The sequence below is a fragment of the Apium graveolens genome, chromosome 3 (assembly GCF_009905375.1).
Source record: "Apium graveolens cultivar Ventura chromosome 3, ASM990537v1, whole genome shotgun sequence".
Classification (NCBI taxonomy): Eukaryota; Viridiplantae; Streptophyta; class Magnoliopsida; order Apiales; family Apiaceae; genus Apium; species Apium graveolens.
In genome coordinates this window covers 204,713,826-204,739,863 of record NC_133649.1, presented here as the reverse complement: position 1 = coordinate 204,739,863, position 26,038 = coordinate 204,713,826, and the positions used below count along the sequence as shown (strand labels likewise).

The following is a 26,038-nucleotide window of genomic DNA, read 5'->3' as shown; positions in this document are numbered from 1 at the left end:
CAGTATACAAGTGCTACCGGAAGATTTCAGTGTATTGGCATTGATTGAAGATAGACAGTGTTTGAAGCATAGGAATCTGAAGAATTGAAGACAGGGTATAGACAGAGGTTAATGAAGATGTTGTCTAAAGTACCATAAAGGATTCCAGTGAAAGTACAGTTGTTTATTGACAGTCAGTGTCTGAAGCGATAAAGTTGTTGCAAGCTTAACAATTTAATCAAGACCATAGTACGAAGACCTGAATCGGGGTTAGTCGTCTGTGAACCAGACCAGTTGCACTAGGCGTCAACAGCTCGTGAAAGGAATCTGGGTATTATTTTTAGAAGAATTGTTAAGTTGAGGAACGTACTAGGCTTGAACGTTATCTGTTAAAGTACGAGAAGAAGTGCGCGGGGTATACAGCTGAACAGCTGAGGGGACTGTTGAAGCTCAAAGTTTAATTGGTAAATTAAATAAATTTATTTAGTTGACTTTAATATAATTTATTTAATAAACTTAAAATGATTTATCTTATAAACTTTAAATAAGTTTATTTTATAAATCTAAATTAGTTTATTTATATTAGTTATATTTCAGTTTATTTTATAAATTAATTTAGTTACAATTTAAACTTAAAAAGAAAAAGAGAAAAAAGAGAAAAGGAAAAAGAAAAAGAAAATAGAAAAAGGAAAAAGAAAACAAAACCAAAAGAAAATAATTTAGCAAAAAATAAATAAAAAGAAAATAAAAAAAGAAAGGAAAGAAAAACAAAAAGAAAAAGCAAAAAGAAAATTAAAAAAAAAGAAATCAAAAAATGGGAATCAAAACAAACAAACAAATGTCCAGGTTGTTTGTTTAGTTTTGGTTAAGTATATTAAGTCGCCACAGGCTTCCCCCCTCCCCCTGTCGCCACAGAGCAAAACTACTCCCTCCTGTATCTCTTGGTCGCCACAGAATTAATATACTGGGTCGTCACAGAATCCTCATCCACAACTTTATTGTACGTTTAGTTTATTTGTGTGGTTAAAATTGAGCCACGCATTTGAATTGAATATAAAGACTACACTCAGCAGCATATCAGATTCAAGCTATTGGATTAATTTATGTTCATCTTCTCTCCCAAGAGAGGTGAAAAAATAGCAACAAAGATTTACAGAGTAGTTCAAGCTTTTTGTATATCTGTTTAACTTCTCACCGGAGTAACGTTATAATGCCCGATTTAATTCTTATATATTCCTAGGGGCATTATAATCGTTATCCGGTAATTAAATCCTAATATAAACAAAAGTTAGATCATTGTATATGATTTGATTTGTAAATCTTTGTAGAAGTTAGGAACTTTGTTGTTCTTAGATTGTAGCCGGTTAATTTATTTACCGGAGTGTAGCAACACCTCTCGAGAATTTATATATGAATATATATTTCCCCGAATATCTTGTGTTTCTCGTTTTATATTCTCAAACGCTATTCAGCTCAAGAACACGAAACCACTAACCGAACACTAAATCTTATATCCGCTAAAGATTCGAAAGAATTTTTAATTTAGTGATTATCGTATTCAACCCCACTTTCTACGATAATTCGGGACCTAACAAACAAAAACTGATTACAATACTCTCTCAAAGGATGAACAGATATCCTTGAGAGCTATTATGTTATGTGATGACATATCAATACTCGACACATATAGTTTTAACTTAATATGTGCTTATATACCGCACAGTTACACAATTAATCTACAAGATATGTTACAAGTGAATAAAGAATTCTAATAAATATCCAACTATTGATTGCTACAATAAATAAAATTATGTACCGACGTATCTTTACAAATATATCTTTCTTTGATATCTCCTGAATTCCAACTTGACAAGTACTGATATTAACAAATGTTAATAACAAGTACTGAATAGTTAAATAATGATATCATTAATTTCATCAACATAATATAACAAGTAAAATAATTAGGTATTACACTTACTTCAATTTTTTTTAACTATATAATTTGATATTATTTATTTATTTATTTTAATCTATATTCCGCACGAATTTTTATGAAATTTAATTTTATACAAATAATAATTTGATATTATTTATAATCTCGGACCGATAATTGGCACAGATTACCGACTAGTACATATAATAGCATCAGCATTGGACTTTCGTTTGATTCGTCCACTCCAAGTGCCACAAAAAATCTATCAAGTCGACCCAAGAGACCGTGTCCATGCACAACAGGCTGGGGGGAACAAAAGGGTGGGGCAGTGGCTGGCTCATCAGGATAAGGGTTGAGACTTGAAAATAATCCAACCTGTGGCTCTGCATATTTTGATTTGGATTGTCGTCATTGATCAACCCCATACCATTCTTTTTTGATAACAAAATTTATACTATTTCATAATGCAAATCGCGTTAAGTTCTCTCCTGCATCAGCCGTCGCTACACAACCACCTGCAGAGCACCATCGCTGTAAAGCCCTTCTTCGGCCACGCTTCCCGGCATCATTACAACCCAAACAAAGCTCTAGAGCATAATCTTTTCATAAAAAGCAAAACTGTATCTTTAAATGTATCATTATCTGTCTCTACACCAGCAAGTGATACAAGAATTCAAGTGACTGATATTAAGAAAAGTTCCGTTAAATGGGAATGGAAAGGCCATTCAGTTAATTACTTTGTCTATAAAAATCCTCAAGAATCTTTAAATTCAAGTCCTCCACCAGTTCTTCTAGTTCATGGTTTTGGTGCATCTATTCCGCATTGGCGTAACAACATAAAAGTTATAGCTGAAAACCGGGACGTTTATGCGATCGATCTTCTTGGTTTTGGTGATTCTGACAAACCCGTAGGTTATCAATACACAATGGAGAAATGGGCTGAACTAATTCTAGACTTTGTGGATCAAATTGTAAAAGAACCCACTGTTCTTATCGGAAACTCTGTCGGAAGCCTCGCATGTGTAATTGCAGCCTCTGAAGCAAGCTCTTCGGCTAAGTCTTCGATAAAAGGTCTTGTTTTGTTAAATTGTGCAGGTGGGATGAACAACAAAGCCATTGTAGATGACTGGAGGATCAAGCTTTTGTTTCCTCTGCTCTGGCTTATTGATTTCTTGTTGAACCAAAGATGGATTGCTTCATTCATTTTCGAAAGAGTGAAACAAAAAGAAAGCTTAAAGAACATTTTGTCATCTGTTTATTCAAACAAAGAATCAGTGGATGATGAACTTGTGGAGATCATCAAAAATCCAGCAGAAGGGGAAGGTGCACTCGATGCATTTGTCGCTATTGTTACCGGACCACCTGGTCCGAATCCAGTACAGTTGATGCCTAAGATTACTATTCCTGTTTTGATTTTGTGGGGTGATGATGATCCATTTACTCCACTTGATGGTCCTATTGGTAACTATTTTTCATCTTTACCTACTTCTCACGGATCTGATAATGTTAGCTTGTTTGTCTTGGAAGGTGTTGGTCATTGCCCTCATGACGACAGGCCAGAGTTGGTTCATGAAAAGCTTCTGCCTTGGTTGGCTCTTCTCCCTGCATGAGAAATTACCTTTAGACTGTAATCATAGCATGTATTTTTATTTAGTTTCATACATCAACCTGTTATTTTTTGGTATATTATACTGTTAATACCACATCCACAAACAAAATTCGAGGTCACAAGTTGAAACAAGGCGCATATTTGAGTTCCTGAAGTACCAAATAGCTATAATTGAAACACTGTTTTTTTACAATATTCACTTCTATAAATTTGTCCCAGGCCTACGACATTGCAGATCATATGAGTGTGTACAAATTTACAATTATAACATCTGTTTTTCCCAAAAATATTGGTTGAAAAAATCAGCAAATTAAATTTAAGATGCAAACAGAAGAACAAAAAAAACGAGTAGCTATTACTTCTAATTTGATAAGCGCGGAAAGAGCAATGTAAACGGGAAGATGCCACTTCTACAAAAAAAACAGGGCAATTTCAACACCAGAAAAACATGCCTTTCTCAACACAGTTTACTATTTTACTATTGCCAGTCAAGTCTATTAAGGAATTCATCGTACACACATTTCTCCATTAACTAGTTGCGACAGTTCAACTGGCAGTGCTAATAATAGGTACTAAATGACAACATATTACAAAAGTTAAACCAACAGCAGTTTACATAGAAGTCCACCCATCTTAGTTCATCTTTGCATTTGAAAAGTCCATCTCCGGGTGCTGCATAAATAAATCCCAGACAATTAGAAGTAATAAGAGGTGAGAGATATGTTTGTATACATGCAGAGTGATAATGAGATGTGTGCTTACTTGAGCCATAAATTGTTTCATAAGATCTTGCTTCTGCATATCATCACTTGTAGGAAGGCCCATGGACTTCTGGCGCTGGTTGAACTACAATCCAGCAATTTAAGTTAGACCAAACACAAACAAGATAGAACATTAAAGTGGGGTTTACATATATCTCGTTACCATCATCTTCTCAACAGTGGAGCGAGTTTCTGGGTCTAGATCAGAGAGCTTGCTGGTTTCAGGTTCTACTTTCTGTGTATCAACTTCAGGATCACCTTTAACCAGATACTTCCACCATTCCATTTGGTTTTGTTTGGTAAGCAGTACAGAGATGGACTTCTGATCCTCTGCAAGATTAACAATCACAAATAAAGAGCACAGAAAGATATTATAATATTATAAAAATATAGCGGTGAAACCAAGAGTTAACTAATATCACACGCGTGCCCTGATACTCTTAACAGCTGTGCGTACACAGAGAACACATCCAGTCAAGTTCAATTTCCATATGTACCAGCAAAAAAATTTCAAGTACGTTTATTGGCAGCACATCCAAATCATATTATGAAAGGAACTCACCTAAGCTCCAAAAACTTTCATCAACTTTAAGAGACTGATAGAGATCTCCCTGCAAGTATGTGAACGGATCAACTTGGGTAATTGTTCAGGCAACAAATTTAAATCTTAAGCCGGCATATTTACGGATTTACGAAAGAGCACTCACATCAATAATTGGAACTTGGCCCTTCAGTCCAACTTTTATGCGGTCTTTCTTGATTTCACACACTATAAGCCTAGATTTTGTTCCAGGAGGCACAGGTACATTAATAGTCACCTCCTGCAGGGATTGAGCCCAGCTGTAGTTTTCCATGTCAAGGCCATTTCCGCTGTTAGGAGCTGCACACATCAAAAAAATTTGAGGTCATCTGAGGCACGTTTCAGATTTAATGATATTGAAGAAAAAAAAACTCAGAGATAATTCAATGCATTTAGCTCAAACACTCAATCTGCAGCACCAAAAGTGTAAAAACTTCGTTGACTTAAATGGAAACCAATTACCTCTCTAACTTATCTCTAAAACAGAACAACCTTCTTTATTTTTTCACAAGTAACGGAAAAATTATTCTAGAAAATATAACTTAATATCCATCTGACAGGCTAGAAAACGAGAAGTCAAATAATTATTAAACATAATGTGGCTGGACAAATATTTGCTAAGTTGTCATAACTCGCAGTAAACATAGTCCCCGAGGCAGAACACCTTGCCATATTGTAGCAACTCACATAAAGCTTTACGCATACATTAGCTTATTCCTAAACTCACTAAGGCCATCTCCAACCCAACTTCAAACTTGTACTTCTACACCATTTTAGTGTAGACCCTCTCTCCAACCCAATTCTAAATCTTACACCATTTTGGTGTTGCACCAAAAGTTACACCAAATTTTTAGAGTTTTATTAATTCCAACATTATTCTTATACTCCTTTTGTAAAACAAAATTGTTTCATTTGTATCCTACTAACTTTATTACTTTTATGCCCTATTTTGTACTCTAGCAATAAAATAACATATATAGTACAAGAATGGTATAAGATTTAGTGTATGTGGGTTGAAGTTAAATTTGATAATAGTGTAGTTTTTACACCATTTTGGTGTAAATTTCACACCAAAATAGTGTGATGCATTGGAGATGTATAAACCATGTCTTTACATGTTCAAGACCGATGTCAGTTGTTTGGTGCATCTAGTACAAGTAACAAACTAAGGCACAAACACAAAAAAACAATTCTAAACATATAATCGAGCAACAGTAATTTTAACAGTGTGCATTCCTGTACACAAACTAATACCTTTATAATGATTTTACACACAATCATTGAAGGATTTTAAGTTCCTTGAAGAGAATAACCGTAAGACCTTTATAATTTGTCTTTCAAAGTCATCCTCTTTCTTTTTCGTTCTGTTTTTTTACTTGTTTCGTATCTACATATACGATTTTGTTGATGTAACTTTTTATGTGTTGTTTTTTTTTAGTTGCTGGGAGTTCGCTGAAAAAACTTTTAGAAAGCGGAGTGCTGGTGGAAATGGAGAAAGCGATGATGATGTTGGTGAAGAAATCGAAGGCTGAGGCTGTCGACGCTCCGAGGGTTGAAGAGAATACCTCGTCAAAAACTATTTCTATCGAGCTTTTAGATGAAGCTGGAAATAAGGTTATTGGAGGCTCTGAGCGTGTTACATGTGAGGAAGCCGGGCATCCCTCCCGGAAAAGGTCTAGGAATGCGGCTATTGGGCCCCCAGAGGTTGCTGGTAAGAAGCTTTGTGAGGATATTGGTGTTAGTGGTGTTAACAGGACTATAACTTTTATCGGAAATCGAGGATTTATGCAGCCTACTGTCGACCCTGAGGCAAGTAAGGAGATCATTCGGGTTGGGATTCAGCCTATAGAGAGATGGGTTAGTGGGTCGACTGCTCCGGCTCCCCTTCGGGCATTTCGTGTCTTCAATCTTTCTCAGGACTCTAGCGCTTATGCTAAGCGGTCCCGGTTGGAACTCGTTGATCGATGTTTGGGGAGGGCTGACAGGGTATACATGACTTTTCCTAGATGTTCATTTTATTTATGTTTTATGTTCTGTATTTATGAGTTTCCTTCTTTACTAGACCCGACATAATATCTTCCATTTTCGTGTTTTGACAGTTTTTATCCGATGCAATGCATCTTCTTGAGGAATATAGGGCTGATGAAGGTAAAAGTTCACCTTCGAAGATTGAAGAGCAAAGGGACATCTTGAGAGATGGGAAGAAAAAGCTTGAGAATGATTTGGCTGAAGCCAGGGGTCGAATTACCGAGATATCAAAGGCAAATTCAAGTTTTCGGTCCAAGGTACATTAAAGCTCCCCCTCACTTTATTCGGTGTTCTCAGTTTCATACATGTATTTAAATTATTGGTTTTGTTATACGCAGATAAGCGAATTAGAGTTGGCCAACGATAGCCTGAAAAAGGAGTCGGAGGGTGTCGGCTCTCGATTGAAAAGTGTTGAAGTCTCGCTTTCTGAGGAGACTAAGAAACGCGAGGCTTTGGAGGCCGAGGTCACGACCCTTCGTGAGAAGAGTGAGACTCTAGAGACAGATAATTTGAACTTGAAGCTGGAGGTGGAGAAGGGTGTTGAGGATATAGCTGGTGCCCTTGGTGAAGGGTATGAGCGTTGCCTTACTAGGATGAAGAAAGCTAGCTATGACGTTAATGGCCATGGCTTCAAGGATTACATTCGGGATTACGCCCAAGAGCGTAAGGAAGCCGATCTCAACCCTTGAAGACGAGGAATGCCTCGTTATCTGATGTAATGTTTGGATGATATTTTAATTTGACCAAGTACATTTTGTTGGATTTTTCTGTGCGAGTCTTCCCTTCTGGGGATGATTATCGTTACTTTACTATAAGCTCTTATTTTGGTGAATATTGTTTTTTTTGTATTTCAATATTTAAGTTTTGCATAACACCTTATCTCTCATATTCGTCTCCCTTGATTTCGCGATTTTTTATTCTATGTTGGTGTAGTGTCTACTATATTTTATTTTGATCTTCGTTAATCCACGCCTTTTGGGTAAGTGTTATAGGGTTACTACCCTTGTTAAGCCTTCTTTTCCCCTCTTTCTTTATATTGTTATTTGATTTGAAGTTAATGTAATGTTTTGATTTTCGGATTTACACATCTTAAGGACCTTATACTCCTGAAAATATTTTTCGAGTGGATAACTCTTCGGATATTCTTGATTGGTGTTTTCTCAAGTCTCGATACACTATTGCTTTCTGGTGCATCGAATCCAGTTACGTTACTAAGGTTTTTTCGAATCTCCTGGGACTAGATTCCTTTCGGGAACTGCTTAATTTTTTTTCCTTTATACATGTATTTTCTAGAGAGTCCTGATTTGATGGGATAAAGTTAATTAATGTAACAAAATATATATTTATGAAATATAAGACGTCTGAGAGTAACAAATTGCATTGATAATTTAATGTGATTATCTTAACGGGGATCTCATATCAACCTCTTTTCGTTAAGACTAATTTTTCATAATTAAAGATAGTCTTGATTCGTACATTCCAATCAATTTAACTACTGATAAAATTTCTTCAAGTGAATGGCATTCCAAGCATTCTTGAGAGGATTTCCGTCGAGGGTCGAAAGACGATAGGTCCCCGGTGCAACGACATCTGTCACCTGATATGGTCCTTCCCACGGAGCCTTGAATTTACCTGTTATAGCCAGTTGGGAGGCTGCTGACTCTCGAAGGACTAAATCCCCAACCAAGAACTTTTTGAACTTCACTTTCTTGTTAAAGTAGGATGTTGTGCGAGCTTGTTGTTGGAGAACTCTTCTTGACGCTTCGTCTCTGACTTCTTCTATAAGGACATTGTGGAGTTGAATTCCTTCTCGCGATGCTTCAGCGTCAAAGTATTCGACCCTTGGGGAGTTAAGGGAGATTTCGACAGGCAAGACTGCTTCCAAACCAAAGGCCATTTTAAAAGGGGATATACCTGTTGAACTCCTAGGGGTCGTTCTATAAGACCAGAGAACATTCGGTAATTCGTCGACCCATGGTCTTGGTAGTTCGTCAACCCTTTTATTGAGACCTTGTAAGATGATCCGATTAGAAACTTCAACCTGTCCGTTAGTCGGGGGTAAGCTACCGGTGACTTGATGTATTTTATCTTGAGCTGCGAAAGTGTTTTTGTAAATTTATCTCCCACGAATTGAGTTCCATTATTGGTAACAACGATTCTCGGCACTCCAAACCTAAACACAATGTATTCCATCAAAAATTCTACCATCTCATTCTCGCGAATTTTAGCCAAAGGTCGAGCTTCGACCCATTTTGTTGCGTAGTCAACAGCCACAATAATGTATTGGGCTTGATTCTCAGACTTCGGGAAAGGGCCCACGATATCTATACCCCACTGAAAGAAAGGGCATGGGTTGATGACTGGAATCATTTCTACCGAGGGTTGATGGGAAACAGTCCCGTAAAGCTGACACGACTTACACCTTCACACAAAATTTTCACAGTCACTTCGTATTGTAGGCCAAAAAAGACCTTGCCTCACTATCTTAAGGGATAGGTTCTTGCCTCCTAAATGATCCCCACAGATGCCGGTGTGGACTTCCACCATCGATAGGTTAGCATCTTCTGGACCTAAGCATCGAAGTAGAGGCTCTACAAGTCCCCGACGGTATAGCTTGTTTTCTAGCACACTATAATTTTTTGCCTTGTATGATATGGATCTAGCTTCATTCTTATCTTGTGGCAGCTTGTTCTGCAAGATATATTCCAAAAAAGGTTGGCACCAATCTGCCATAGAAGATATCTCATTGATCTTCAGCATGTCGGGGAATGGAGGGCTTAAGTCAATGGAGGGAACCTTTCTTTCCTCGACATAAATTACCTCAGATGTTGTCACAACGGATGAGGCCAATTTAGACAGTGCATCGGCCCACTGGTTATCTTCCCTGCAAATATTTTTAATTGTCCATGACTGGACTTTCTCCAACAAAGACATGGCCAGTTTCAAATATGTTGACATTCGAGCGTCGTGCGCTTTAAACTCTCCCTGTAACCATTTTGCTACAAGCTGTGAATCCCCAAATATTTCTAAAATCTTTACTTCTAGTTCGATTGCTAGGCGAAGACCTGCTAACAAAGCCTCATACTCAGCTACATTGTTTGTTACTGAAAATGAGAATTTTAAGGCCTGTTGTATTTTGAATCCCTCTGGACTGATTAAAATAACCCCTGCACCCCCAAACGATGATGTTGATGATCCGTCGATAAAAAGAACCCAAGCCTTTTGTGGAAATAATGTTTCTTCAAGTACATGACTGTTAAATTTGCATTCTACAACAAAGTCTGATAAGACTTGAGACTTTACTGCATTCCGTGGTAGATACTCGATGTGGAATTGGCTGAGCTCGACCGTCCAAGCGGCGAGATGCCCTGTCATGTCGGGCTTGTGCAAGATACGCTTCAGGGGCTGGTCAGTCATGACCTTTATCAGACGGCCTTGAAAATAGTGACGGAGCTTTCTGCTTGCTACCACGAAAGCATAAACTAATTTGTCCACATGTGGATAACGAGTTTCGGCATCTTTCAGCGTGTGGCTGATGTAGTAGACTGGGGCTTCTCGCCCCTCGACATCTTTGACCAACACAGAGGCTACTGACCCATCGGAGGCCGAGATGTACAATTTCAAAGTCTCACGAGGCAATGCTCTTGTTAAAACTGGGGGGCTTGTCAAAAATGCTTTTATAACTTCAAAGCTTTCTTTACATTGATCGTCCCATATCAACTTTTTGCTCCTTGATGCTTCTTTGATGACCTTGAAGAAGGGACTATATTTTTTGGAGGCTTGTGGTATAAAGCGCCGAAGGGCCGCTATGTAACCAGTAAGACGTTGAACCTCTTTGATGGTCGACGGGTCTTTTATTTCAGATATGGCTTTTATCTGTGAGGGGTTGGCTTCAATCCCTCGTTGAGAAACAAGAAATCCTAGGAATTTCCCAGATGTTAAGCCAAAAGAGCACTTTAACGGGTTCAACCTCATGTTATTGCGCCTGACATTTTCAAAAGTCTCTCGAAGGTCGCTGTAATGATTATTTGAGGATTTTGATTTGGTTATCATATCATCAACATACACCTCGAGGTTCCGTCCCAATTGCTTCTTAAATATTTCATCCATCATGCGCTGAAATGTTACGCCAGCATTGATTAAACCGAAAGGCATGTTTCGGTATGCAAAGACCCCGCGATGTGTGATGAACGCTGTTTGCTCCCGGTCTTGATCAATCATCCTGATTTGATTATATCCTGAGAACGCGTCCATGAAAGATAACAATTCATGACCCGCCATAGTGTCAATAAGTTGATCTATATTTGGCAAAGGATAATAATCCTTCGGACATGCTCTGTTAAGGTCTGAATAATCAACACACATTCGCCATTTCCCACTACTTTTTTTTACAAGAACGACATTAGCAATCCAAGTCAGGAATTTTACCGGCTCGATGAAATGGGCAAGTAAGAGTCGATCGAGCTCCTCGTCTATAGCTCGTCGTTTTTCTTCTGAGAACGTGCGCCTCTTTTGCTTGACTGGGTTTTTCAGGCGGTCGACATGCAGAGAGTGTCTCGCAACATCGACGGGAATTCCCGGCATGTCGGAAGGTGACCATGCGAATATATCTGCAAATTTCTGAAGCAACCTTGTTAATTCATCTTTTGTCTCGATGACTAGATCTTTTCCCACTTTAACTATTTTATCCGGCGAATTTTCCATTATCGACACCTCGACAGTCTCACCGACGGGAGAGAACGAGGGCTCCCTCAGGATATCGATGATATTATCGGGGTCTATCTGGACAACCTCGTTGACCGTTTGAGAATCACAATCTTGCTTTTTGGGTACCACGGTAGTAAAGTAGCATTGTCTCGAGATCACCTGGTCGCCGCACATCTCCCCCACTCTAAACTCAGCTGGGAATTTCATCTTCAAATGGGGTATTGACGTGATGGCTTCCAGTGCCGAAATGGTTGTTCGGCCTAGAATGACATTATGACTTAAGTTTGCACTAATTACATGAAATTTAACTATCTTCCATACTTGACAAGGCATTGTGCCGAAAAGAACCGGGAGATCAATTGTTCCAACAACCTTTACCTCATTATATGTGAAGCCATAGAGAGGCAAATGGGTATTTTCTAATTTCCGTTCCCCTGTATCCATTCGCACCAAGGCATGATGATACAAAATATCGACAGAACTGCCATTATCGACAAGGATTTTTTTTACTGTATTGGTGCCAATTTTTGCTGTAATCACCAGCGCATCTTGATGTCCTCTTATGATGTTTGGAGAGTAATCTTCATCTGAGAAGGATATGACAAGAGATGGGGATGGCTTACATCTCTTGGGATATGAAGGGTTAACACTACACACCTCTCGGGCATAGGACTTACGAGAATTGTTTAACATACCTCCAGCGGCGTAACCGCCGAAGATCACATCGACTATTCTGTCATCTTGTCTTTGTTAATTTTGGCCCTGTCCTTTGATGTAATGGACGAAATGGCCTCTTCTGATTTTGGACTCGATGAGATTACTTAACTGATAGCATTGTTCTGTGGTGTGTCCCGTATCTTCGTGGTAGTCGCAATACCGAGAGCTTGGAGGACGACCCGGCTTCATCGGCCTCGGGGGTCGAAAGTCAGGTTCTGTCTTTAGAATTGCCAAGATTGTTGCTTTGTTGACTGTAAGATTAGTAAACTCTTTGTCTTTTTTGTCACGGGGCTGCCATCTTCTATCTGATACGGGCTGTCACGGGTATTCTCGACCTCTCGGGCTTTGATGTTTCTCTTTTCCAGTATCCCTTCTCGGCGATGAGCGTCGAGGAGATTTGGAGTCATATCTTCAAGACCTTGGAGTCCGAGGGCTATGAGTTCTTGTCCTGTCATACTTGTAGCTAGAGCGTCGAGGAGATCTTATGCTTCCCACTGCTTCTTGGAGCGTCATCCGATGTTCGACAATCTGGAAAGCTGCGTGGAGTTGTTGAGGATGTTTTTCTGTGAGCTCTTCTAGCAGAATGCCATGTCTGCTTCCATCAATGCCTGCTGCTAAATAGTTTACTGCCAAAGGTTCCTCCAGGTTTGTTATTTCAGATATAGCTTGACGAAAGCGTCCTTAATAGCTTCTCAAGGATTCGCTAGGTCTTTGACGCATCGTAATCAAAGATGTTGTGATCTTGCCCCCTTTGTAGTTGCTTGAAAACCTCATCTGAAATTTTGTTTTTAATGTAGTCCAGGAGTCAATTGACCTAGATGGGAGATTGTTATACCAACGTAAGGATGTTCCCTATAGACATGTGGAGAAGAATTGGCAACGGGCGACTTCTGAGTGTCCGTAGAATGCCATTCGACCGTCGAAAGTATTGAGAAAGTCTGATGGGTCTGTTGATCCATCGAATTGGTCGAGCGCCGGGGTTTTTAAAGTCCTGTCTATCTTAGCTTTTTTGATGCTTCGAGATAAGGGGCTTTCCACCGGGGCTTCAAATCTTGATTGCGTTTTAACTAGATCGCGAAGTTGAGCCATATCTTCCTGCATCTTAAGAAACTCCTCTTGTGATATCGAGTCAGTCGACATCGATCCTTGTGGGGTAGCGCCTGAGGAAACTGTCCTTGGGTGTCGAGGCCTGGAATATATAGATTCTGTGGATACTTCCTCCTCATCATAGTAGTAATCTTCATCGTCCTCCGACAGCTCTACATATCCCATCTCTTCATCACCCCCTTCTTTAATTGATACCTGCTTCAACTCCTGTTGTAAATGATGGATTTCTTTTATTTTCTCCAACTTTTCTTCTAGTCTTTTAGTTTCAGCTTCTAACAACTTAAGCTCTTCATCTGAACCTTCCATGCCCTCTATTTCCTGCTCTCGTAAAAGTTTTTTCTTTCTCAATTTCTGCAAATGCAACCTAGCATCACTGGAGAGAACGTGCTTTCCTTTCTCTGTTAAAACACGGGAACGGGTGTCTTTAATGATCCTCCTTTTATGCTTAACAGGTTGTTCTAGCATCTGAGAACCTTCAGGTGGGGGGTTATCCTCCACCGAAAACAGCCTTCTTGGCCTGAGGGTCGATGGTTCCTTTTCTTTTCCTGCTGGATTGATTTACTCTGATTTTTGGACAGTTTGAATTTTTGCCGTGTTTCCGCATTTCTCTAGATCTTCTTCCTCAATTATCATGTTGGAGTATCAAATTTCAGAGCTCCTTCTAGCTCCAAATGATGATCCTAATATTGAATCATATTTAAATGAGGTACAACACTCTTTTATTGATACTATTTTTCCAACCCCTTACAAGTAGGGCAAATATGCTCTATTTATAGGTATCCCTAATTGGGCCTTTTTCCCTACAAATGGGCCCTTATTGGGCTATTTATTTAGAAACTCTTATCTTCTAGTCCTATCTAATACCTTTACTTCTTTCCCTATTATGAGGCCCAACACAAGTAAAACAGAGCAAAGAAAATTATAGTTAGTTCACGACTCTACGAAAATACACACAAAGCAACATTATAAAAACAACTGGTAAAGTGTGTGCTAGTATGAGTAGTTGTAGCCCTAGGTAACAGGAAGAGCACCTCGCTTTCCACCCTTCTCTTCATCATTCTTCGCTCCTTCGTCGACCTTGGCCTCTTTAACCGCCTTCTCAACTTGAACAGCTTTTGAAAGCTTTTCGAACTTCTCAACCTTTCTGTTATCATCAAAAAGTTTCTGTTTCTTGTTCCTTTCCTCAGCATCCACCTTTTCTTTCACAATACGAACAAGCGCATTCACATCTTTGACAACTGAATCCGCCTTAAAGAGACTTGATTCACGTGCAACAAACTCTAAAGCCTTTTCGATAAACCCTAGGGGGTTCGATTCGTATAGCACTTTGCTGAACGGTTTTTTGGTTGAGGATGACGTCGTGTTGGGGATTTGAGTAGGCTCTTCAACGTAATTGAAGAGGATCGCCATTGAATGATTGTTAGGGTGATTTAAAAGCGGTTTTATTTATTTCTTCAAGTTTAGTTTTGAGGATTTTATGGGTTTTGAAAAACCTTAACCGGAAATATTAGTTATGTTTTACTCCTTCCATCTCATATTATGTGTGTTCTTTGGATTTGTGCTGGTCAAATTGATTTAAGTTTGACTGAAATTTATTAATAATTTATAATTGAACAAAATAAAAAAATTACATCATCGGAAAGTAGATTTAATCTACTTTAATCTATAATTTTTAGTTTTTTGAAATAATATATGAGTAATGTTTAATCGTTAGTCAAAAGTTGGTAAATTTGACTTCTATAAAAGGAAATGTGACACATAATATGAGATGGAGGGAGTATGTGTAATAACCCCAATTTTTGGAATTTTTGAAACCCTTATGAATAGTGTTTTGCTGATTATGCTGAATAAGAAAACTTTTCATGCCACACTATGTAGGGGTTCTTTTATTGATTTTCTGGGATATTATTAGTACTATATGTGGTATATAAGTCAGAATCCAAATCCGAACACTTTGATTTTCCCGAAAATCCACCAGATTCCGAAAGAATTGAGTATAAGGTAACATGATTAACAGGATTTAAATTCAAGGATTAAAAGAGAGGATCATAAAAGGAATATAATGTATTGAGAAAGGTTAAGGGAAACCAAGTAATAAGATCCCGGGTATGATCCCTCAAACGATAAACGAAAACGAAAGTTAAGCGAACCGTATAACAGATCATCGGTCATTAGCCAAGTAATTAGAAGCTAATCAAAGAGGTTAGTATGGATGATGTCATCAAACCAATAAGAAGAGGACAAGCATGGGAAGATGACATAGGATTGATGACCTAAGCATGACCAAAGAGAAGTATGTTGTTGGTTGATTAAGAACCACACAAAAATCACCATGGTTAAAAGGTAAATAATTAAAACAAAAGCCAAAAACAACCAACCAACAAATCATTTCACCAAAACACAAGTTGACTTCACTTTTCTTCAAGAAAAGCTCTCGGCCTCTTTTCCATTTCAAGAAGAAAAAAACCAAAATCCAAGTTCCAAGCTTCATTAATTAGTGGGGTAATTATCTAAGACTCCTTATGCATAGATATAGCTATCCTATAAGTTCTATAAGTTTAAGCTTCAAATTCCTTCACAATCTCTTCCTAAAATTCATGGAAGAAGAGGGTGAATAGTGTTTTTCAAGAACTTAAAATTTTGTTCTTGAGTTTTTGTTTAGATTAAGCTTGGGTAAGGACTTTCAAGGGTGATTCCAAGCTAATTAGTTACTCCTACTCACAAGGAAGGTATAATCTCTTAACCTAGCTTTGTTATTTAATATTAAGAGCTTATTATGAGTAGTATAGTTCATGAGAAGCATGGTGTTCGAATATGTAGAGATTAGTTGGTTTTGTGATGTTTTTGGAGTTGTAAATCTTTGTTATTAGATAAGGAACTTAAGAATAGTTTTAGTTCATGTTTGAGATTAATATAAATTGGAAAACTTGAGGTGTTGGGGCTGTTGTAGTGATGTATGGATGGAGTTTGGTTTTATGGTTAAATTGTGGTTGATTTGTGGTTGATTTGGAGTAGAATAAAAATTGTTAATCGCGTAAATATAGCCATCGTAATGTCTGATTTACTTTAGACTATTTTTGTTCTTAACCTCAGGACCCGAGAACTCACTGTTAGGTTTGGACCATTTCCATGATTAGATAGTTCATGTTTCGAGCTTCGTTTTGATATGTGGTTCGTTTGAATCCGATATACGGTTTAGGAGAAACAACCGTTTTAAGTAACGGCGTTTCGCGAACGAACCATTACCACTCGCCTTACTTTGAAACATTGGTTAAAGACCTTAAAGGACTAATTGGAGTATGAAACATTTATGTGAAGTGTATTATGCAGTTGGTAAGGCAATTACGAAAGAATCGCCTTAAAACCCTTAATGGTTAATTTATTAAAAATGGTGGAGCCAAGGGTACTCGAGCGACTTAAGTGAATCGTTAAGCGCAAAAGCGAACGTTAGGGTCTAATTGGTTAAAGTATAGATTCATAAGTGACTTTGGTTTAATTCCAACTTATATGTTGTTTATAGGTTACCAGACTCGTCCCAAGTCTTTTATCACCCCCAGTCGCTCAGGCAAGTTTTCTACCCGTTATACTGTTGTTGTGATGTATATATGTACATGCATTATCCTGTGATAGATGCATGATTGTTATTAGCAAACCCTGCGATATATTGGAGCATGCTGATATGGTATATATGCATGTCTGTTTCATAATCTTGTTATCTAATTGTTGATTCAAATGCTTATAAGTTGCATAATACCTATGCTAGAGATAAGCAGTGGTTGCGTATACCCTTAATATAGGGGACCCAAAGGTGAACATTTTCTAAAACCGGGAGTCGATGTTCCCGAGTATATTATATATTTATATATATATAGATATAGTTTTCAAAACTATTAATCGAATAAGGTCTATTCGATAACTTTATTTTTATTAATGAATATTATTTTGAATATTCATTCGAGGACTTATGACTCCGTTTATTTTATTTAATGAATATTATTTTTTGAATATTCATTCGAGGACTTATGAATCCGCTTATTTACTAAATAATATTCTTTATTTTATTAAAGAATAATGTTTCGATAATCAACTTATTTTCGATTATTCAAATAAAGATCATACTTTCGTATAAGTATATCTTTGGTTATTTATTATTCATTTCAAGTATGAGTTTTAAAACTCCTACCTCGATTATTTTTATAAGGATTATCCTTGTGGGAATATTATTTAAATAATAATATTTAGATATTTTCTAATATATCGTGGCTGATTTATTTTATTAAATCAGCATTACTCCAAACATTCTTAAAAATGTTTTCGAGTCTTCAAAATGATTTTAAAAGTTAGAGCGGATCCCAAAACTCGTTTTCAAATTTAAGATCTTCCTTTCGAAGGGGATTTAAATACTCGCTCAAAAAAGTTGAGGGATCCGGCTCCGTGATGTATTCTTATATTCGCAACAAGGTTGTTGTTTTCATAAAAGAGTTTTTAATTACTTACCCAACACTCGGGAAGTAAAATTCTTGGAATAAGTTAATCCATTAACAGGCATCGCCTGGGAATTATCGGTGAGTTTTTCTTTCCAGCTAGAAGCGACTTCTTGGTGGAGTCGTATCAACAAGTTCCTACTTAGGGAAAGGGGAGACGAGCTTTACATTTCAGAGTCATGGATTTCATCTGAACTAGGAATGGCGTAAGTGGTCGAGTGGCGCCGGCCCAGCCTTATTATATAGGCCCAAATGGCCTGGAAGTTCCGCTAAGACGGTCCATTCCTTAGGAGTCCAGTGTTCGGTTGACAAGTAAATCCGACAGGTTCTCCTCTACATGTAGAAAATGGTGGGGTTGTACTACTGCGACTGATCATCGTAAGTGGTCTTCCTGGCGCGGCAAACTCCCGTAATGAGTTCATCATCCAGTTTGGATATTTCTGCAACACTACCCGGAGCATTCGATCGAAAGGCTACGGATGGGTGATTGCTGAGGCGTTGACAGGGTCAAACGGTTATAATGATGTTTCCCTCAAATGAAGTATCTCGTAACTTCATTTCTTTTAAACAACATTTCAAGGATTGAATCTATTCAAGTCTTATCTTGTAGTCTCATCTATGTGATGAACTTTCGAAACTGTTTATACCTTGAACGGTGGTGGTTCAAGTAGTATTCGGAAAAGATATAAGTATATTGGAGTATCTTGTAACTTCATCTTTTCAACTTATATCCAGTTAATGATTATCTTATGAATGATAAAGATTTTCAGACAAACGTTGAGACAAGGTTAGATATATGAGATCACCTTGCAACGATATTTTTATACAATTATAAACTGGAACTCTGTGTATATTATACATGTTAGAGGATTTCAAAGATTGTGAAAAGTATATATGTATATATATACTGAATATTTTGTGACTTGGTCGCGTTAAGATATCAACTTGGTTTATTTCTTCTTGATCAAGACTTTAATGAGTACTATGAGAATGCTCATATATTGTTAATTATTATACATATTATATCGGTGGGCTTGTTGCTCACCCTTGCTTTTTTCTTTCATCACACAACAACAGATAGAAAAGATGAACATGACTAAGCTTCCAATTCACAAGCAGTTAGGAAACGTTCCGCAGTTTTCTGGAAGCGTTGATGCCACCGTAGCTGAGGTAGGAACTACCAATAGGCTAGGCTTTCAACTATTGATGAACCAGACTTATGTATATTATGAATTGTAATAATGGCAAAGAATATGTAAATTATTCAGAAACCCTTTTGAGGTGAAATGGTTTATAATGGTGGAATAAAATGACTTGTGTTATTTTTGGGTATTCATCTCTGAGACTATAAATTGTGGTGTGTGTGTATATTGTGGGGTCACAGTACGCAGTAGTTGGTTGATTATTAAGATTATGTATTATTAAGGGAAATGGAACTCGTGACAACCCGGATCCCCGATCCCGGATTTGGGGGTGTTACTAAAATGGTATCAGAGCCAAGCGTTATAAACCTCAGAGATGATGTGACGTTAAGATAATAAGTTCACAAAGATAATAAGAACTCTTGCCAAGTTCATAGTCGGGCTACCTAACGTAGTACTGACAGTTAAAACCCTTACGGGAACCCTTATAAATATTATGATAGTAACATAGTTCGTTCTCGTATAGGGCAGCGGGGCACCGAACCCTGAAGTTCAGGAGCATCAACATGAGGATATTTTATTACATGTTGGAGATCAAATTGTGAATCCAATAGAGTACCCTAACGAGGGACAGGATGAGATTCATATTGAGAATACTGCGGTTGAGGATGTTATCCTAGAAGGGATTATTGCTGAGGAGGATCTCGTGGAGGATCCTGACGAGAATGAAGAGAGGACCGCTGAGGAATTGATGACCGTAGTCAGGGCGACTACCAGAGCTAGAATGGCCGCGAGGGTGGCACTAGAGGATGAAGAGTTACCAAGGGCACAAAGGATGATGAGGGCAGAAGGAGTGGGGCCTTCCACGGCACCAATTATACCATTGTCAGACCCTCTTCCAGAGGTTCCTGTAGACATCCATGAGGTTCCACAAATTCCTGTTCTCTCCCCTGTACAGAGCCGATCACCTACTGAGGAAATGCCACCTTTATCTCCTGCACCATTGTCACCTGATACAGTGCTTGGTTATCCATTTGGATCCCCTGGGCCTGCACCACCTGCACCCCATGGACTGCTAGATACTACCACTCAGGCTTCTCTTATCGCCGATTATTATATGACTTTGGGTGGCCTGTCTGAGGCCCGTAATGTTAGGAGTGATCTGTTGGATCGACTTACTGCACCGAGGATTGAGGGCGGGGTACTTCCGGCAGGATTAGCTTATAGCATGGAGAGGATTGAGGCTACCACCTGTGTTACAGCTAGAGGCCATCTTGAGGGTCAGATTGATCCAGCTCTACTTGCAACTATCTTAGACCTCATCACCGCTTTAATGGAGCAGTTAGGGATGTCGTGCGTGCCCGCATTTCTTGATCCATAATAGTGTGCAGAGTCTGAGCAATCTGACAAGAATTTCATGCAGCACCGCTTTTGGAGGATTAGCCTAAGTTATGAATGATTAGTTTTAATGACTAGATGATTATCTATGGTAGTACTTTTGGGATAGAAGCGATCATATCAAATGATGTAATTCTCTATAATGTGTTTAGTTGTTGTACCCTCGAACAAATGGTTAAGTATATATTCGTTAATTTTAGTTCAGATCAGTTTATTTGTGATAAGTTCATATTGTTAATTGCGCTGTTAACACTTAAGAGAGTGTCATGAAGTTTATAGAACTTGAGAATTCATAATTTTCAATCATGCAAGGACTGAACGAGGGAAAGATTTAAGAAAAGTAAGTAAGATAAATATCCAGAGATTCTCAAAAATTTTCCAAGCATCATGCCCCCACGAGGAATAAGATTAGGGGCAAACCTTGAATGTGATAATCAGGGAGGTCGTAATTAAGATATAAGGAACCCAAAATATAATGAAGTGGAAAATGAGGATTTTAAATTAAAAGATGACCCCAATTATGGGGAGTAGGAAGAAATATTTAGACTTAGAAAACAAAAGTCGAGCAAGATAGGAAGAATCAGGATGGTACTCCTATTGGGCAATCCATGGACCTGCCTAAAACAAAACTTATACTTTTACCCCTAACCACCACCTTGAGGAAACAATGTGGTGTGAAATTCTTTCAGGACCTTTAAGTCGCTAAGCTCTCAGAGTTCCAAGGGAATAGCTGACCCAGCCGAGGCAAGAGCCTGGCTAAAGGAAATACAGGAATAATTTGAGATTCTAAATGATTGGCGAATCACAAAAGACTGTTTTTGTCACTTACCCTCCTAAGAGAGAGACCACCCACTGGTGAAAGACCAAGAAAGGCACGGAGCAAGAGGTTATGATAAACTGATTAAAGTTCAGTCAAATTTTTTTTCGTGAAAGTAAATTCCAAGGTTATGGAGATAGTGTAAAAGCTTTAAGAGCCAGAACAAAGGCGGACGAATATGATGAATTATGAATCTAAGATTGTAAAAGTTGTCAAGATTCGTCTGGAGGACAAGAATCCCAGAACGACGTGATGTTTGAAGTAAATAATTAGTGGGTTCATAAAATGATTGTAAGAGAAAGGGAAATAAAAAGAAACTGAAGTGGAAAGGAATATAAAGGCAATAGAGTTTGAGGAATGATAAGGGAGTTGGGTATGGGGAAACCCTAAAGAATCATAGTAATAGAAATAGAAAAGTATGTGATCGTCAGGATGAGGATGATTCACTATGAGTTAAAGTTGATGGTTGAAGGCATAAGAGATGTACATATTGTACCCCCTTTAAGTTGGGAGAATTCGAGGAAACCTTGAGATAGTTCGAAGGATAAATAATGAGACGCAGAGAGACTGAGGAGACAAGAAAGTAGTAAGTTAGGAAAATTGGATAAAGGAAGTGACCTTCAAGAATGTGAAGTGTAAAACCGGTGGCATGATACCCAGAAAGGGAGACGCCAGGTATGAAAGACATCCCAACATTGAGATGACTGTTGAGATAAACAACAAAAGTAAATGAGGATTTATTAAGAAGATTTTCACATTGAACACGACCAATATCTTCCAGAACATCCATGTTATCATTACAAAATCAGGAAAGAAAAGCGGATAACCATTGTTATCTTTTGGAGGCCATATGGATTGACGTCAATTTGAATAAGGATGCTATTATGAAATTAGGTGTAGACTATCGAGGTGGGAATGATTAAATAGATAAGCTATGAAGGATATATGACTTGATTTATCCATGGAAGGATGCCTGTACCTTTTTAAAGGTGGAATTAATGATAGAACCTCGATAACTTGAGATGAATCCAAGGGGAATGCATAAAGGATGGCATTTCGCCCTTAATAGGGACAACATGAGTTTTGACAGTATGAATTGGAAAGGATTAAGGTAACAACAACCTTTAAAGATCAGTAGAGAAATTTTCAAAAGTATATAGACAACGATTCTGGTATTAATAAATGGTATCTTGATATGCCCTGTGCCTAGGGTGTACCTGAAGAAGGATTTAAGGATAACCTTAGAGGTTTTACAAGGAGAAAGGTAATATTCAAAGTTCTCAAGAATAGAAATATTGATAAAGGAAATGTGACGTAATTATAATAATGCCAGGTGGGGCACATGTTGAACCATAAGAAAATATAGATTGACCCAATAAGGGTCGAGATTGGTGAAACGAAGAAGGACCCAAAATAAGAGACGTCCTAAGTATGATCAAGAGTCAATCGTGACAATGTTAACCTCTAAAAGACCGAGGCAATAACTTATGGAAAAGTGATGATATATTTTTTTACCAAGGCATAATGAAGAGCATTTTCACACAAGTAGTAATTGGAAATGAGTAGAGAATTTAGTTGAAGGTCATTTGAAAGACATTGATTGTAAGGAAACTTTACTATCAGGAAAGGCCAAAGAGGTGGCCGACACTTTAAATGTAAAAGGATAATTATAGGCGCTCGTGCCAAAAGAATACAGTGATGATGGTTGAAGCCGTGAAGGTTGTATTATGGTTTGAAAGATTGACATTCCTTCTGATGATTGTGCGATACTCAACCGTGATAGTAGTTTGGTAAAGATTTAATTTATGAAATCGCCGTGAGCGGGCTATCTATCTTATAAGGTTATATCTTGAGATAAGCCAGGACCATGTTACGAAAGGACTAAATGAACCTTTGAGCTTCATGTCTCCTAATAAAGACATATGGTTAATAATGGTGTTAACCTGCTATCGTTGCTTTTATTGAAACTCTTCTGCAATTTTATCTGCTTCATGTCATGTATGTACATCAGGATCTAGAGTGTTCTTCATGAATCATGAATGGTAATTATTGTTAGGGCGAAAATACGCGCTAATATTCACGCAAGTATACGCGTTCGCAAGTAGTATAAGATATAAATCAGATTCGTTCCCACAGAGACTGGTTTAGGTTAAGTTCAATTTATGCACCTATGCAATAATGTATGGTTATCGCTCAATGCTAAGACAAATAACAAATTGGGTTTTTATTAAACTAAGAGATTATACTAAATAACATTAACTAAGAGAATTGAAGTTGAATTACTATATATGACAAACATGAGATCCTAACTTCATTAAATACTTCATTCAATAGCCTTATTGTTTTTAACCTTAGCATGTGATGGTGATGACACTAATCAGATAACACGAAACTGCTAAACGCCAACTTTCGTTGCACGAGTACCATTCTACCAGACATCCACAAAAGAGATAGAAGCTGAATAGGCACCAATTATATTGAGACCCTATATGTCTATAGAATTTGACAACATAACGGTTTAAGAACAAGTTATCTATCTTGATTACATAGGGCAAGTAAAACGGTTAGAGTTACCTACGAATCATGCATACAATACATGAACCTATGCTAGCATGGCAAGTTCTAAACCTCTATATTCACTGTCGCTTCAATAGAGATTAACACGCTATCTTATATGTTAGCTACGCACATAAGACGAATAAGCACAACCATACTAGGGTATCAATCAATCACCACACACCAAGATATCGAAACAATTAACTATTGAAATCCATAAGTAAATCCGCTAGAATCCCATGACAACGATTAGCCCATAATCGAACTCATCGTCACCATGGGTTCCAATGAAAGCATGGTATAAACAAGGTCTTAATAAACTAAATAATAATCAAAGTACGAATAAACGAGATCTAGGTTCAATAAGAACGAAAACGAGCATCCAAAGTTACAACTAATTCAAAGAATCACAAGTTGAAAATAAGATCTTCTTTTTCGGAGTTGTTCTGTGCTTCTAGGTCTTCTCCTTGGTATCCCAATCTTCCCGGATGATGAAAACCCTTTTTTTAAGTATATATACGCCCCTAGTGGACCTGGACCCTTAAAATCGTCAAATTCTACTCAAAAAAGGCTTTTTCAGCGAAATCAGCGACCAGCCGCGCCCTGAGCGGCCGCTCAGCTCTCCTGAGCGGGCGCTCAGCTCTGCTGAGCGGGCGCTCAGCTACTGACTGGGAAAAATATTCTGATGAATCTTATTTTGGCCATAACTTGAGTTCTACTCGTCAGAATTAGGCGATTCAACTGCCCACGCGAAGCTATTGAGATTCTCTACAACTTGACAATGGCCTTGGCTTCCAATTCTGATCACTTTTAATCATATTTCCTTTAAAAGCTCTTTTCTTTATTTAACTGATACCTGAAATGCATTAACACAAAAACACATCAAAATACCAACAACTTGAGTCCAAAACACCAATTTAAGCTTGTAATAAAGCATTCCAAGTGGATATAAAATCCACTTATCACACCCCCAAACTTGAATCGATGCTTGTCCTCAAGCATAAATAGACTCAAAACTACAAAATAAACCTAATGCATTCATGCAACTACGTGAATGCAACTAAATGACAATGCAATCGATCCCCTCAGAATAACCATAACCAAATGAATAAGTCAATGCCTCTAAAAATGCAATGACTTTAAACAGAGTTCAAATAAATCCCACAAACCAACTCACAAACCAGAAACGTGCGTGTGTGGATGCTTAACAGATATACTCTCGATACTAGATCAATAACCATAACTTATTTATCATCGAAACAATCAAAAGTTTATAAACAGAATAGACAATAAACGCATTATGACTCACAACACCTCCTTTCTACTAGAGTTATACAAGGATTCACACTATTATTGAACACATAACAAAGATGCTTATTTGATCGTGCAATGAATGAGGTCCCAAAAGACTTATACAATAATACCCATGTAGCGAGCGTTAGGTTAGTGGATCCCAGACTATAAAAGCCTTAGGTCACTAGGCACAAAGTCCCCTAAAACTTAATAACTCGAGTATTAAAGGGCTCACTCTTGATCAATTATGCATAAACACATACTTTTTTTCTTTTTTTTTCTTTTTTCTTTTTTTTTTCAACAATTTCTGAATGAGTGCGTTTCGCTCCATCTCATTCAACCCTAGACTACTCATAAAAATATGAGCCGGCTACTAGCCATTTGACACCTAGCCTTACAATAACTAGCAATAAAATCCAAGTTTTTCTCCAGATAAAAAGAACCAGTGTTTTTACGTCACTACGAGAATATCACAAATTCTAAATATAACCAAGTGATTAAATCTCAACAACAAACAAGTATGATCATGATCTAGATCAAAAGCAACCCTATAAGACTTTGTGAAAATATTTGTTTCTGGCATGCAAATCAATTCATTAGGACTTAAACATCCCTCTATTCGTCATCACCACACTGAACTCAACATCAACTTATCAAATATCATAGTTCATCTTAAGGGATCATGCTAAATATGCATGCAAATGCAACTATATGAAATTACATAAAAATAAACAAATATGTCCTAAATGAACAATCATACAAAAATATGAATGAACTACAACTAAACATGAAACATGAATCTATATGAATCTATATGGACACACACTACTAATCCTTACATTATCACCCCCAAACTTAAAATTTTCAATGTCCTCATTGAAGGTAATAATAAGGATTTCAGGCATACCTAGTCGTCGGAAAGAT

The 26,038-nt window shown here is 37.8% G+C and overlaps 2 protein-coding genes across 2 annotated transcripts; one reads left to right on the top strand and one right to left on the bottom strand.

The window, feature by feature from the left end:
• The first annotated feature begins 2,174 nt into the window (after positions 1–2,174).
• Positions 2,175–3,599, top strand: LOC141713041 (uncharacterized). Its single transcript, XM_074516250.1, has one exon. It carries the CDS (start codon positions 2,380–2,382, stop codon positions 3,523–3,525), a length of 1,146 nt encoding a protein of 381 aa, XP_074372351.1. The 5' UTR covers positions 2,175–2,379; the 3' UTR covers positions 3,526–3,599.
• Positions 3,210–14,834, bottom strand: LOC141713042 (protein BOBBER 1). The gene is made up of 7 exons (XM_074516251.1): positions 14,456–14,834; positions 14,229–14,237; positions 4,993–5,165; positions 4,848–4,896; positions 4,449–4,615; positions 4,287–4,370; positions 3,210–4,196 (listed from the first exon to the last, which is right to left on the bottom strand). Exons 1-7 carry the CDS (start codon positions 14,832–14,834, stop codon positions 4,158–4,160), a joined length of 900 nt encoding a protein of 299 aa, XP_074372352.1. The 3' UTR covers positions 3,210–4,157.
• Positions 14,835–26,038: the final 11,204 nt, after the last annotated feature.